The sequence below is a fragment of the Macrosteles quadrilineatus genome, unplaced genomic scaffold (genome assembly GCF_028750875.1).
Source record: "Macrosteles quadrilineatus isolate MER2022 unplaced genomic scaffold, UCM_ALF_1.0 Scaffold_2__2_contigs__length_208266976, whole genome shotgun sequence".
NCBI classification, from domain to species: Eukaryota; Metazoa; Arthropoda; class Insecta; order Hemiptera; family Cicadellidae; genus Macrosteles; species Macrosteles quadrilineatus.
In genome coordinates this window covers 159994512-160011231 of record NW_026542595.1, presented here as the reverse complement: position 1 = coordinate 160011231, position 16720 = coordinate 159994512, and the positions used below count along the sequence as shown (strand labels likewise).

Sequence of the window (16720 nt, the reverse complement as noted above, 5' to 3'; positions counted from 1 at the left end):
TGCTGTCCATTGAATGTAATCAAATCTCTTTTTAACGATTATTTGTTGCTTTTTTGTGTAACATCCACCCTTGTCACATAAATCTTACTGTTTGGGACTTACAGTGAAGACAGATTCTGTCACCGTACAATGTTATTATCCTCATATTTTACAGATTTTCAGTTTCAAGGTTTTTGTGCCAATTGTAATATTTTTTATTACAGGATAACAAGACATGTTTGTCACTTCACGACAATAATAGATAACTGGTACCGTAGATAGGAAGAGAGTATAGAAACCCTTCTCTAGTAGACACTTCTATAGTTGGAGATTGAAAATGAAACTGTCAATGAAAACCTATGGAATAACCAATTGACAAGATTTTTTATAACTAGTGATGTTACTCTCTTAGTCGTCGTAAACATTGGGACAATTTTAATGTGTCTTAAACTTGTTTTAAGGGAGCAATTAAAATTTATCCGTATCCTACAGTTAATTTTTCATCCAGGTACTTTCAAAATGTCTTAATTTAAAATCAAAATGAACTTATTATATTTTACATTAATAGGGTGCTGCAGTAAAATAGTTCTCAAGAACTTGGACGGTTTTCATATCAAATTTTAAGTGATGTCCCTAAAAATCACTCTTCATATAGCCTAGTACAATTTTCCTGACTTTAAAAAAAGAAAATAATAAACTGATTGGAAAATTAAGTTATTAAATTATTTTAGTTGCTAAAATGGAGGATGTAAATATAATTTAAGTATATATTATCACAACTTATTGTGCGAACTTAACATGATTTTCAGAGTGGGATAAGTGGTAAGTATGTTCTTCATTATTGTAATGTCAGATAGGAAATAAATTATACTTAACCAGCATTTTACTGTGCATTTACTATGAAATAAAATCTTATATTTAAAATGTATATAACTTTAATGAAAAGACATAGGCCTATGATGGAACTTGGTTTTTTTTCTTTACTATTAGTATTCATAATACAGTGGGAATTTTTGCACTGAACATATTTTACTTTCTTTATATAATTTTTCTTTTAAATTAAATCATATAAGAAATGCATTTAAAACAATATAAAATTGAGCCTAAATTTGGCTGCAAGTTCTTAACTAATCCTGAAACTAATTCTTGAGTCTCAATAGGCCAATCATCGGTTTATGCAACTGTTATTTGTGATGTATAAAAGTTTTTCAAACCGCAGAATTGAGTTGGATGGTGGTACGCCCCGCTAGCCGTTTGCTCGCAGATTTTTCTCGCCATTGCTCCATCAACCATGGTCCCAGCTTCTTCTCTGCTCTTTTGGGACCTTCTAGAACTTCTAGAATTTCCAGAACTTCTAGACCTTCAAGAACTTCTAGACCGTCTCTTGCTGAGGCCCCTTCAGAACTTCTAGAACTGCAAATCCTTCGAGATCTCATCCTGGAGCCAGGACGTCAACAATCGCAGGATCGCCTTGGCTCAGTGCGCGAACTGCCACAAACTTGCGCTAACTTGTCCCTACGTGTCGAGCTCGATGGCAACAGCTTTTGTCATCGTTAAGTCTGAGTATGGTGCTACCTCCGTCTTCAGGATTGGTAAGACCAAATATTTCATGAAGACATTTGTTTTAAATGACTTTGTTTTCTCACACTATTTTTACAGGAATACTCGTCACCGAAGCCATCATTGTTGTTTCAGGTATGTTTTTTAATGCTAATGATTTTCATTTCTACAGTTCCCCTCCTGGATTATCACTGTAAGTCCCAAACAGAAATTTTGTTCTTGTTATGTTTTGTCGAGCATTATCTATAGCATTATATATATTGTTGAGTTCCCAGTAATGAGCAAATGAACTTTGGAGGCATTTTGAAATGTTTCTGAGGTTTATTCAGTGTAAGTATCTCTGTTTTGTTTTTTGTTTTATTTTTTGATAGGATTTAAAAATGATACACATTGGAAGTGTTTGCCTTGAATTCCAGTGTAATGCTGAAGTATCCGTGAAATTTAAAACAAGGTAAATGGCTTTTTTACCAGGATTTTAGATAATAGAAAATGGTAATTTTGCCCCAAATTCAAAGACAAGCCTTATAAATTTCCAACACATTAAACTGTTAGTTGTAGACTTAATCTATTATAAAATTTGCAGCACAGTATGGTGTCAAGAGATATGGCTTTAAACATTTTGTTTGATTTTTGTTTAGTTCTAAAACTTTTTCATTTACCAACTGAAGGGGGTTAAATTACATTGCTGGACAAGAATGCCTAATTTTTTTGTCCACTGTTGCATAAATTTACTATTTCTTTGGCATGCCATTCATATTAAAGCCTATGATACTTAAGAATTGCCATAAAATTAGTTGGTTCTCACACAATTGACTTATTATATTTTGTTATATTTTACAGGTAAGCCATTTTTTTATGTGAGATAAGAGTTCAGCTAGCGTACCTAAAATTATTCTAGGGCATCCTACTCAGGACATTTCCCTTCAATATAATCTCTGAAGAAATCTTTTATTGGGACAAAATATTAGTGTTAAGTTTTGTGACCGTTATTGTGTATCTGTTCTCTGCTCTAATTTTCCCAGGTAAGCTAGCTGATCTCTATCCCTCTTCAAAACAATTCCTAATTGTATCTGGTATATACTCAGCAACACTTGAATACAACCAAACACTTTCTCCTATATTTGAATTAAATTTGTGTTTACGTTTTACATGGGCTTATACGTTTGTAAATAGTTTTTGTTGTCAAGCTTTAATTTTTTATATAGGTCGAGTCCTAGGAGGAGGTCAGGTACCCGAGAAAGGTCCAGCCGCTACAGGCCAAGCCGCAGATCTCTGGAGCGGGAGAGAGAACGCGAGAGGGAACGAGAGCGACAACGTGAGAGAGAGCGAAGAGAACGGGAACGTGAGAGGGAAAGAGAGAGGCGAGAGCGAGAGAGAAGGAGATCACCCAGAAGAAGGTAATACTTTGGATCGGGGTGGACATTGTTGTATGCATATAAATGCTTTTACTATAGATTGGTTCCAATCGATTTATTTAAAATTTATATTATATGCACGTGGAGATTTAATTTCAAAAGCTGAAGATTTTTGATCTTTTGAAATTTAGATACTGTAGAGTATTGATATCCTAAACCAGCCCTGGAAGGTCAGATAACATAGAAAATAATTCTGAAACCTATGGTAAACATTTTAGGAATCAAAATGAATAAAGTGTCTCCGTACTCAAACCTATTTAAGACTTAATGTTCATAATCTTTTATTGAATCCACAAACTATCATCATGATTAGTGTAAAAAATAACTGACAAAAAACACTAGTACTGTAACCAAAACATAGGGTACAGCAATACACTTCCACTTTGCACATGCACAGCCTGTGCAGCACAGGTCTATGTTCGTACTTTGTCTAGGAAGGGTATTAGAAAGGGATGCTGATATGATGGAATGACTGTAGTAGGCTATATGCATTAGGCAGAGTACTAAAACAATTTAGAAAGTACAGATAACTAAACTGTAAAGAGCAGGTATTCTTCCAAATCCAGGCGGAGGTGGTACAAGATTTCATTTTAACGCACACCCTACAGTGTACTGGCAGTCAAACCAAACGGAAATAGTACTTAACTTCACAGCACGTGTTGGTGTACAACTAAAGTTTGGATGAACCAGACTATACTGTATTTAAAGTATTTATTATCTTTCAATCTATAATCTATATATATAATACGCTAAGCCAATTTTTGTGAACAGAACTCCTCCCTCATTTTTGGACCAATTTTGATTATTAAAGTGTCAAAAAAATTGCCCTGATCTGTAGTTTTGCAAAGTCTTTTTCGTTTTTTTTTTTTAATCTTTATTAGTTTGGGCAGGATCTTCCATCAAAGTTGGATTTTCTCCCATAAGATTAACATGGGAGAATCTAAATATTTAATTGGAAACTTTGTCTCCACTAATTTGAGAGCACGGCTGGGCGTAGAAACTTGGTAGAGGTGTCCAAAGAAAGGTCTTGGTCTGTAGATGATTTATCAAAAGAAAACGAAGTAAATTCCCTTAGGGCTCTGCCCCAGAAGCCTTTAAAGATCCTCCACAGATTTGTTTACATTTTGGCCATGTGGATAATACTTTTTAATGAAACAGCTGTTAATTTTTAAATATTGTAATTTAAACAATACACATTTATTGGGAGTCACTAAATTGTCCAATAGCTATTTACATTACAAGAGTAGTAAGAGCGTTTTTACATCACGCAGGTGAATGTTGTGCAACGAGCGAAGGCGAGCTGCATAATTCACCGAAGTGATGTAAACACGCTCTTGCGTAACGTGTAACGTACAAGATTTTACCTGACCCGACAATATTCAGGAGGTTACGAGCAATATGCTTCATTATCAATTTTAACTCATCTTCTAACAGTAACGTTCATTTACAAACAAAAGCTAGGTTAGGAAAATTCTTCAAATCATAACAATAAAATTCAAACACACAGCTGATTTCTAGCGTTGAACGTCGTTGGAGCTCCATAGAGGTATATTTTTTAAGTTATCCACTCAATGTTATTTAAATGGGTTTCATTACATCACCCAGTGAGTTTTTTCAACTTTACATCACTCGAGAAGTAAGGAAGTTGTATACATCACGCTTGGGATAGGGAAGTTTAACATGGCGGGTTAGGTAAAAGAAGTAACATTTGTAATGCTATTTTCCGATTTTAAAATGTATAATGCCATGTTTTGTACTACAACGTTCCATTATGATATCAGTGGAAAATCCTTTTATCACAGTAACTCTTACAATTATTTCTTATTGAACTATCTTATATCTATTTTAAGGGTCGGTGTCTGCCTTTTTCACCACTTTTGCCTATATTTTATCATATTATTCTAGACAAATCAAATCAAATCAAAATCTGTTTTATTTCCAGAAATTATTTACAACATATACATATACAAAATACGAACAATAGTCCCGCATAGGCCGTATAAGACCTGTGCGCGGGACGAGCTCTATTACAAATAGAAATATTCTTTAAAATTAAAACTAAATTAATCAAAATTACAATTAAATTACAATTAAGCTATGAGACAGCTACAGGAACAGTTAATGCTAAGTAAAAGGTAGTCGAGTGATTGGAGTTGCAGTTACTGATCTCTGTTATCTGTACGCTAAATATTGTTTGGTGTACTTGTGTATTAATTATTGTTAGGTATTGTATACTGAACTGATAAGTGTCTCAGACTGATCGAGCCCAATCTCCGACAGCCAACTGCTTACCGAACGTTTATAAACTGGAAGAGATACCTGTAGATCTCTAATCTCTGATGGTATATTCCTATACAAAAAATTTGCAATATAAAAAGCATTGGTAAGGTTTGCAGATTTGAAAACTCGGGGTACCTGCATACCTACATTTACAGCTCCTCTGGTGGGATAGTTATGTGTGATTGGCGTCACTATCAAATCTTGATTGGAATAGGTATATACAAGTAAAGTTTTAATAAAAAGTTGACGCACCGAAAGTAATTGAGTGTTTTTGAATAATAAATTTGTAGGGAAACGCCTGTTGAATTGAAAAGCTATTTTAATAATAATTAGTTTTTGTATGACAAACAGTGGCTTTAAAATATTACTACTAGCTCCTCCCCATACTATAATTCCATATTGAAGTACTGATTGGACAAATGCATAGTATAACATTTTTATTTCATTAGCGTTAAGAATTTTGCGTACGTTTCTAAAAACATAAATTAATTTCCTAAGTTTTGTCTTCAATTATTCAATATGGGGTTCCCATCTTAACCTACTATCCATAGACAAATCGCCATAGGTTCATGAGATTATTGTCATACATGTTACAACCATTTTATAATATTTGTGTAGAAATATGTGCATGATTTAGAAAGTTATTAAGCTGGAAAACTGCAATACACTGCAGACTTTTCACAAGGGTCACTTCGATGTATTCATTCAGCTTAGTGAAAACATAATATATAGATATGTATACAAATAAGAACTTAAACTCTTCAAAGAGAGCCTTTGAATGTTATAAGACTAACGAAAAGGGTTGTACATATTTACTAGCGCTGCTCAGCAACAAAAACCATTTAATTAAAAAAAATATATATATATTCATAAAGTGCACTGAGCAGCAGCCAAAAATAATCTCTGTAACTTACCCATATAGTTACAAATGCTCAAACTCGCATTGTGACATTTATAATTCGGCTCATATTTCTTCAACAGATAATTCATCTGCAGAAGAAGTTATTATTGTGCTCTTAGCATGTATAACGACATCCAAACACAGAAACCTTGCCTAAAATTGTACCTATCTTGACGAACCGTGGCCCACTCGGCCCACTGGGTTAGTAACATTATTGAAAATAACATGACATTTTTGCTGTAAAAAAATAGCACAATGAGTAAATACAGTACTATTTAAGCAGCTACTGTCATGACAGAAAGGTCATATTCCTTTTAATCTTCATTACACTGATGAAATCACGGAAGTGTTTAACTACAAAAGATCCACCAATACGATTTTAATACTATTTAAAGGTTCTTCCGAAGGAAGAGATACCACATAACATACTAATAATAACTCCGATGACGAGCGGTATGGGAAATATTTTATTCATTGAATGATCAACCATATTTGGTAACTATCGCAATTAATATCATTATTGTTTTTACACTTATTTCTCTTTAAACAAAAACAATGCTAAATGCTCAAAATATGTATAATTTCACTCAATTTATCGCAGTCAGATTAATCGGCGTAAGCTTTGAAAGTAACCGTCGATTTCGACGGGTTTCGCCTAGTAAATATCTAATTGTATTAGGAGAATTATGAAGGTGGATTACGTTTGGCATCACAGTATTATTTTTTTACAGAAGTCCAATTCCAAGACCTAGAGGTCGCCGTTCCAGATCTAACTCCAGAAGACGGTCTAGAACTCGTTCACCTGTAAGTATTTTAGCCAAAGTTCAATTCAAAAATAAAATAGTAGGCTACTTCATTTATCAAAAACATTTCAATTGCAGAAAAGTTATATTATCTAATCTCTTAAGCATTTTTTGTGCTACTGGGTACAACCGACATCTCAAGGCTCAGCAATTCTTTAGGGAATAAATGTTCAATCTGCCTATACTGGAGCCAAATCGAGATCAGTATAACCATATAGATATTTTCCATGTGTTTAAAGTGTATTGTGTAGGCATCTGAAAGCAGGGTTGGTACGGCCAGGGAAAACCTGGAAATGTCAGGGAATTTGGTTGGTTTGGAAAAGTCAGGGAATTATGGAAAAATTCTTGAATTTATCCTAAAAGACTACTTTTTTTACAGATATGGTACATTCTGCACCTAAACATGCTTTTACCAGGGTGATGACTAATGGCAAAAAGAACTACACAAGCACTGATGCACATTTTTATATCGATAGTTATTTATCGGTACGGGGGAGGAATCGATATGGACATAGTTTTAAACAAAATGTAGAAAAAGGAGGATAGCAGCTAGCTTACCTTGAAAGTGTGGTTAGGCCATAGAACAAGTAGAAAAACTACCCACACTTTCAAGGTAAGCTAGCTGCTATCCTCCTTTTTCTACATTTTAAAATCCTGGCCTAGAGCCTTTCCTTAAACAAAACTAACCTTATAGTTTGAAACAAGTTTTGTATTCGGGAGTGATTAAATAAGTTTTAACCCTAGGAGTGGCAGATCGACAGAAAATGTCGATTTCAAAATGTGCCGCTGGAGTGGCGGGCGACAGAATATGTCGATTTATGTAACGTTTTTTTCAGTTGCATGTTAAGCACATTTAAAGTCGGTGAAATGACATAACTCTTATACCAATGGAAAGATAAGATTCCGTAGTTTCATTTTATTATAAGAATGAACCTTATAACATAAATATATCGATCTTATAATGAGTTACATTTAAACGAAAAATACGCGCGAACGCCATGTTTTGTTGTGCAATCGTAAATGATGAGTCATTTCAAAAATAAATAGCAGACGTAATTTTTGTCTCTGACAAAAGCAAGTGGTACCACTGCAACAAGCATGAAGAAATATTTTATTCTGTATAAAGTATAACGTCATAATACATTCCAACAGCTGATAAACAATTTTTGTAAATAGCCTATTTTTACGTATTGTTCATGTGGCGGATCGACATAAAATGTTTATTTCTAAATCGCATATATATACAATGTGAAAAGTACAAAAACGTTGTTTTATATTCTCTCTTGTAGACGAAGGACAGTAGAATTCAATGTTGTTAGGCTGGTCACACAAATAGAAGCTTTTGATTTTTCAAAGCTAAAGGAACAGAACACTTGTCATCGTCTAACCTAAAATGGCGGCGTCGTCGTGAGTTTTTGTCCGATAACAAAGACGAAGTGTGGGTTTATCCCTAATTTTTAGGGGTCTGCGGGTCCCCGATTTTTTCGGGTCGGGTCGGGCCAGCGGAAGGCCCGAGAGACCGGGTCGGGTCAGAGATTTGTTCGGGCCAAGATCGGGTCGGGCCAAAAAAAATTATTATTGTTTTCAAAGTTATAATAAGTAATTTTCAAAGAAACACTCTTATATATATTATTACAGAGGAATTAAAATGTTAAAATTAGAATTAAATATTAAGTTTGCTCACGTTTAAGAACAAAGACACAACAGAGCAATTGCCTTACTGTCACTAGCCAGAGCCAGTTGTCTACTGACAAAACAAAAGCCGTGACTCAACAGTGCAAAGAAAACGAAGTCAAAAGAAAGACTATTTATCCAGAGGTCCCATTTTAATTATTTATTGTTTATTCCATACCTAGTTTAAAATATATTTTAGTATTTTATTTACATAATAAATTATAAACAAAAGAAATATCTGATATAGTGTACAGATCTGTATCTTGTTCTTTTATTTTCCTATTGTCCTTTTTGTCATTCAGTAACAAAACAAAACAACACTTCTGATCGTCTGGTTAGGCATTGTATGGTCACTATTTCATTTTTTTTTTTAAGTATCAAGTATCAGCAAGTCTACAAAGAGGTTAGGCCTAAATATTTTATAATTTTATTTTAAGAAAGTTTTCATCAGTAAAATTATTTTTTTCTTAGGTTAGATAGGGTTTCAAAAAAGATATTTCTAAGATCCAATACAATATTTACAAGACACAAACTACCATGAATTAATTTCTTTATAAATTATCTGTAACAGTTTTATATTTTTGAATAAAGAAAATATATCTTTTTGTCTCTACTTCCTTGTTTCGTTACTTGCATTTTGTCAGCAATTGGAACAACCAGGTGGTGTAATAGGGGCGGGGGAGGGGGAGGGTCTATGACCTTGAGTGTCCCGGCGGGTTGTGTAAGAGGGATGGGGAGGGGAGGGGAGGGGGAGGGTCTGTAACCTTGAGTGTCCCCGGGCCTGGCTGTGAGAGTGATTCATGGTTTTTTGTTTACATTCTACTACCCTTCCTTCTGAGAAAAAGACCCTACGGTTTCAAAAACATTGACTTACAGTATAAAAACATTGAGTTGTGTTGCTAATTAGGGCACTATAATGTCTCTGTTGTCTGCTTATGTTGCCAAATTAGCATTTAACTTTCTTTTCTCTTGATTTAATATAATTTTCTATATATTAAGAGTTCCTTTTTGGGTACCTAATAATTGTGATATTGTTTGACTTGAGTTTATGGATTTTTAATTTATTAGCTAAAATCAGTTGTTTTAGGATCTCTTGCAATACCTATAACTGTGCCTATAACTGTGTATCTATAACTGTGTACCTATGACATGATATGCAATTTTTACAGTCTTTACTATAACTATACCATAAACAATGTATGTGTGCTATTTTTACTGTTTTAGAGTTTTATAGTACCTAAATTAGTTTACACAATATCTTTTCTTCAATGAGTTCTTCACTTGTCATGTTGCTTAGTCAATTACTATTTTAGGCCCTATAAAAAATAATTCCTATGTAAAGCTGTAGGCCTACTAATGCCAATAATAGATAATTCTTTATTTATGATTATGTAACTAATAATGCTATTGTAAGTGTGAGGTTTTTGTACTTAGGAGGTTAGGAGGCAGGGAATGAATGATTCATATTGCATGGTGGAAACATAGAATTTTTATTTTCTTCTTGCTTGCAGTCTTGAAGCCAGTCCACAGGCCCTAAACTTGTGATAAGGTTAATTGATTTGTTTATGATCCTTTTATATTAAGTTCCATTACAAACTTGTTGTAATATAGCTGTTTAGATATTTCAACAGTTATGAAAATGGGAAAGAATGGCTTGATAAAAAAAAATTATTTTCTTCTTTCTTGCAGTTGAGGCAACTTCTAAGCTGTAAATAAGTTATGAACATGAAATAACATACATAAATACATTTTTTTCCCATATGTTATTTTCAAGTAATATTAAAAACACAGATAGGAGTTAAAAAAAATATAAAAAATCCGGTAATTAATAATTTTTGGCCCGACCCGATTTTGGCCCGAAACCCGAGGACCAAAATTATCGGCCCGACCCGAACCAAAAAAGTCTGACCCGCAGACCCCTACTAATTTTACATTGTAATGTTCGTTTTAGTTTATTATTTTGTATTAGGCGAAATATTTATGCATTATTTTGCATAAATATTTATACATGTGTGATCCAAAATAGGATAAAAAGTCAGTGAAGTTTTGTGGGCTATAACAGCTGATCAGTTGTTTTGTTTACATTTTTGCTTTTGTGAAAACCAAATATTATTTTACTTATCTTATTTAGTTATTCTTATATAGAATGATATTATTGGCTTAAAAAAAAGTATGGTTTTATCATATTGATATATTAGTAGAGGGCATTTGTGGATCTATCAACGTGTAGTTGAAGAATTTGACGTTTTCCAATTTTTCCGTATTATTGCTAGTAAGTCTATAAAAATAATTATTTTGTGTAAATTATGATATGTCTATGTAGAGGAATAAATTCTGAACAAAATGCATATTTTGAATTGTGCAATAAAAAATTACGTTACATGTGACACGTGTTTGCTTTTGAAATAAAATTTGATAAATTTATAAATTTTATTTTTTTTACTTTTTTCTAAAAATCTACCTTTCTAAAATTGGTTTGTATTACCATTTTTGAATTCTACTGACTATTACGAACAAAATGAATATACGGTTCAATAGTTTATCTCTGCATACTAATTTTATACAGATTTTTGAAGAACTCCCTTACAAATTCACCAAAATGAGCGTGCCACTCCACAAAGCACATACTGAAAATCGGTCTCGCCACTCCTAGGGTTAAATATTTACATTTTTTCTAATATTTCTTGACTTAGATTGGTCGATATCGTCTTGCGGTATACCTGGAAATTTGTTTTCCAAATTTAGTACCAACCCTGGAAAGGTAAGTATCATGTCCATGGCTAGCATTAGTGGCTCTGGTGTGATACAGTTGCTTGACTAGGTGCGAAGGGATGATGACAGGAGAGAGAGAGATCGGAGGAGGGAGAAGGAGTCCCCAAGAAGAAGGTCTCCAACTCCCAACTCCACCAAGGTCCAGGTCCCCTCAACTGCTCCTGTGTCCAAGTCCAATAGAGTAAGTAAACACTTTGTAACATCTTTGTGATGGTGAACCGAATTTTAAATGTGTCTGCTGGAGATTTACGTGGACAAAATGATGAGGAGACATTATAGACATTACATTGATTAAGAATTTAAATTTCAGATCAATAGACATTAAGTGTGTCTCTATTTTTACACTTACAACTTTTTGTACTAAAGTAAGTTTTGCATGATTGTTGATTTAAGATGTTTTGTGTTTAAGGTATCCAATAGCCTGTCACGTACTCCTTCGCCTTTCAAGAAGACTGATGAGAAAGAAAGAAGCGAAGAACCAGAAGATAGGAGGAGAGAAAAGAAACCATCGAATAATAGAGACAGGTAAAAACAGATTTTTATTTTTTAATCAAACAGTTCAATTCAAATCACTTGGTCAGTCTATGTATGAATCTAGTTATTTTGCACTTAGATCACAAAATGTGTTCACTGGTTCTGCCACAATCAGGCAGGTAATATTGGCAGTGTTGACAATTTTGAGATAATAAAAATTATCAAGTTTATTAGTTAAATTAGTTAATATAAAAAATCAATTATTATAAGTATTAGAATTGATTCAAAATAAAGTAAAGGATGGTAAGAATAGTTTTTCACAATATTTTTCATAATGTATTTTATGAAAATTGCACTTAGACTTGACGTTTGGATTTGAAAATAATTTAAGATACGTTTGGATAACAAAAATAACTTTGATTAGCAGGGCTTTGGTTTAACTAGGTTCTTTAAACGCTCCTTAACATACAAGTCTTACTTTTAAGCTAGTTCTTTTTTTACAGCAAGTTGTGGCCTGGTAATTTTAAATTTTAAAAGTGGAAACGTCATTTCAATGGCTAGTGGTTTTAAATATGTTTTGCAGCCATATTTATAATTTAAATGTGCTTGTTTTCAGATCATCTTCAGCAGAAAGTGAAGAGTCTCGTCGGGATGAGGAGAAGCCGCCAGTGAAGGCGAGGAGAGAAGACACTCAGGAACGTGACAGAGAGCGAGAACGGTAAGATCACATTTGTAATGCATTGTAATAGTACAGGCTGTTTAAAGTATAATGGTGCTTAACTAAACAAGTGGATTTTCAGTTTGCCATGATTAAAACCGCTGTCAACTCAACGCCAACAATGGAAAGAGAAACACCCTGTATATTTTCAGCTTTTCTACCCCCCCCCCCTGTGGATCATCTAAATCATAATTTTTCTGTACTGGAACACTGATGGAAAACAATATTTCCATAATATGCTGTAGAAGGATGTCTTATTTTAAACTGTAGCATATTTTATGCCACAAGATGCATTACAGTATGAACAACTAAGGGAAAAATTATAGTTTTAGGCTTTAGCCACCTCTGTTAGTGGCTCATTTAAACTTTTTTAATAGTTACAGCTAGTCCATCGTATAGATAGACGTCATTCCCAGTATCTAAAATTCAATTGTTGTAGGGTAACTATATTTTTGCAGGCTTTAACAATCGTTTTTGACAGCTAATATTGCTATTTTATAGTTTTATGTTAAAAAACTTCTTTTGTGGTTTAATTTGTTTTAATTACAAACTCCCTAACAGAACATTCTACTCAGTAAAATTAATAAGGCCAACTACACTCAATTTCAGTCAACTAACCTCTAACCTCCTAGAGCTGTCAAGATTTAAAGGGTGTTAGATCGCAATGATTTATTTCATTTTTTCAGATCTAAAGAGCGTAGCAAACCAGCTCCTCCTAAGAAACGTTCTGAGTCTCCTGTTAACTCTAAAAAAGAGGTAAGATATTAGTTTAATTTGTTAGATGGGTTCAGAGTGAGTAATTTTTTATATTATACATTTCATAAATCATAGTCAAACTTAAAACATAGGCCTACAACACTAGGAATTTTATTTGATCGTTTTACACTCCAACATAAAATACCATTTTTTTTAGGTACGAGAGAAAGAGAAAAAGAAAAAGAAGTCACATGATTCCTCAGATGAATCAGAGGAATCAGACACTGAAAAACCAAGAAAAGGCAGGAAACGGCGGGAATCCAGTTCCTCTCACGAAGAGTCAAAGAAAAAGAAAAAGCACAAACACGAGACTTCATCATCAGAGGAAGAGGAGGAGGAAGTGAAACCGAAAAAGAAGAAGCAAAAGAAGGAATCTTCATCAGAGGATGAAGAAGAGGAAGAGGTAAAATCAAAAAGAAGTAAAAAAAAGAAGAAACAGAAAACACCATCATCTTCTGAATCTGAGGTTTGCAAGCGACTAGTCATCTTCATTCCAGCATTGATTGAGATCCTTTGGATATTCATTGAGTAGTATAATCTTAAAGCTTGGCTTGTACTGATTTAAGTATTAGAACAAAGGAATGTCATCTCGCTTACCTTATCATATACCTAACCTGTAAAACATCCAGGTAGGCCATATTACACTTTAAACACACAATATTTCATCTCCAATGGGACTTTGAAAAAAGAAATATTGTGTGTTTTCTTTGTATACCTGGACATTCCAAGACAAGCTAGTTGCTACCCCTTTGCTCTAAAGATCACAATTCTGGCCTAGAGCCTTTCCTTAAACAAAACCATCCTGATAGCCTAGATATATAATTTTGGTGACAAAAGACAAATCAAATAGTTTTAATTCCCAGCTAAGTTTTCAAGTGGTTATATCAAAAGTAAAATCAAACATTTTCTAAAACTGAACCTAAAACATGCATTTTAGTACCGTACATGCATAGTGATGTTGAAGTTATATCAAGGACATTTTATTTAATCCATGTTAAAAACAAATTTTTAATGTAAATTGGATGAGCATAAGCTTAGTTTTTTGTATTAGTAAAGACAATGATTTTATTGTTTTTGTAGAAAATTGTATAACTAATCCAGACTAAGAGGATACCTAAGAGGGTAACCTAAACTAATCATATTGTTAACAGAAACAAATGTAACTAATAGAACTCACAGGTGATACAATAGACAAAGCTTTATTGTACATGACGCCTGATACAATAATTACAAAAGTAATTCCCAAGCTGGTACATGGTCAATTTATATCTAGGTTCCTTAATCTAATTATACCCTAACAAGAGTAAAAACTATTAAAATTTATCTTTAAAAAACGTCTGAATTTTGTAATACGCTTTCTGGCTCAAAGTCTCTTTCAGCTTATATGTAAAATTTTATTTTGATAAAGTTCTGTACGAATTAGGTAAATGATTGTAGATTTTTAATCCCATGTAAAGAGGCCCAGTTTCAAATTTTGTGTGCGTACAATTTGCATCAATCAGCGTTTTAACGCTCAACAAACTTAACTTTGCCAAGATAAAAATTAAACTAGAGTTTCATTATGATCTTCTTTTATCTCCAATAGTAATTGGAGAAAGCTGACACTTATTTTTTTTCTTTTTTAAGCATATAGTTTTGTTTTGTTGTAGGAAAGTGAGGTTGAGGAAAAGAAGAAGAAGAAAGATAAAAAACACAAAAAACATAAGAAGCACAAGAAACACAGGAAGCATAAGAAGCGCAAAGCTGACAGTGATGTAAGTTTATTATTTTTCTTTTGTAAATTTTATTTACAATAGTGTTATTCATGTAAAAAAATGTTCTCGCTCACTAATTTAGCGACCTGAAATCGTTTCGATACATATAATTGTTAGGACGGTTTGGTTTTAAGAAGGGACATCTTAATTTTTAATTCTGACACCCATGTCCAAGAATCGACACATCCCTACTTAAAACCAAACCGTCATACTACTGATTTTTGGACATAGGTATGGGAATCAAGAATCAAACATCAAGAGAACCCGCCATGTGCTGATCAGGCTATTGTGAAATTCATGCTTTTGCCACAATCGCGGATGACGGCAATAGAGTTTTCATGACCGCGGAGCACAACGATGTCCATTCAAACGTGGGAGATATTCATAATTTTGCTGCTATCTTGGGAGACATGGTTATGTTTCCATTATACAAGGAATATTCGTGATACAATCTCAAAAGACAATGATATTTCCAGTTTAAAATTTAATTGGATGGTCAGAATTATTTATTGCTTATTTAATTGTTTCTTTACTAAACACCTCATTACCCCAAAATTATTTTTATAAGGACGTAAACAAAGACAGGTATTGGTGTAGTATAACCATTGCATCTAAAAAATTCTTCAATATTGGTATCGGTATTGAGAATAGAGGATAGATTTTTCAGGTATCAGTTTCGAGGATCGATAAACTATGCTATTGACACATCTCTAGTTTTAAGATAGATCTGCAAGTGTAATTGGCAAACTAGGTAGTTGTTTTTGACCTACTAGATAACATATATAAAATGTTTAGCTGTAGATTTAATTCGTATAATTTAGAAGGACTCTTTTTAATGTAAAATTTCTAAAATAAAGTATAAAAGTGCTCATTGCTGTCTTATGTACACATTTGATGTATTTTTCACTTTATTAAAGTAACACCACTTATCACAGTACTAACAAAGTATGTTCAACATTTATAGGAATCTGACAACGCTTCGGACCCAGACGATCAAGTGAACAAATTGCGGGAAAAAGCTCTCAAGTCCATGAAAAAGAGCAGAGAAGCTACCAGTGAGAACAGTGATAGCAGTCAGTGAGGACACTTTGTTTGTGTTTAGTGAACTTAACACTTTCTATACTTGTTTTAATGTTAAATGTGTTTTAATTTGAAATTACTATGTTTGGAAGATGCAAATGCATTCTTAAATTAACATAAATATATATAAGTGGATATAAGTGTAATTCGTTAGATTTATTTGATTTTTTTGTATTATTTGAACAAAAGCTTGTGTACCTTTTAAGGATTTCAAACTATGGTTTGCTGGCTAAAATCCTCTAAATGAGACATAATTTACACTAGTGTGTACTCTTAGATCACTGTCTCATGCAATGTTTGGAGTACACAAGCTTGTTAATGTTAACAGAATGTTAGGCATTTCAAAGGTTGGTTTCCTGGATCTTTTGCTAAAGATTGAACTATTAACAGGGACTTTTGTTGAATAGCTTACCAGTAAGGGTGTTTTTGTCAGTACAGTATAGCATATACACATTTATTGTTCTGTTAGTTTACTCAAAAAACTGATTCCTTTATTTTTTTAATTGTGTTGACTTGTGAATGTATTTCTTTGAATAAATCTATGCTCAGAGGTA

At 33.2% G+C, this 16720-nt stretch overlaps 1 protein-coding gene across 3 annotated transcripts in view; it reads left to right on the top strand.

Moving 5' to 3' along the window:
• LOC128985762 (serine/arginine repetitive matrix protein 1-like) overlaps nucleotides 1–16720 on the top strand; it is a 60079-nt gene extending 43359 nt beyond the window's left edge. For 2 of the 3 annotated variants that reach the window (XM_054405611.1, XM_054405610.1), the window contains exons 12-20: nucleotides 2745–2936; nucleotides 6867–6939; nucleotides 11434–11565; nucleotides 11794–11909; nucleotides 12475–12576; nucleotides 13263–13332; nucleotides 13490–13798; nucleotides 14982–15086; nucleotides 16051–16720. In XM_054405611.1, coding sequence (XP_054261586.1) covers nucleotides 2745–2936; nucleotides 6867–6939; nucleotides 11434–11565; nucleotides 11794–11909; nucleotides 12475–12576; nucleotides 13263–13332; nucleotides 13490–13798; nucleotides 14982–15086; nucleotides 16051–16167 — 1216 coding nt within the window. In that variant the 3' untranslated portion in view covers nucleotides 16168–16720. The remainder of the gene's footprint in view (nucleotides 1–2744; nucleotides 2937–6866; nucleotides 6940–11433; nucleotides 11566–11793; nucleotides 11910–12474; nucleotides 12577–13262; nucleotides 13333–13489; nucleotides 13799–14981; nucleotides 15087–16050) is intronic. The other variant, XM_054405612.1, reaches the window with a different exon arrangement.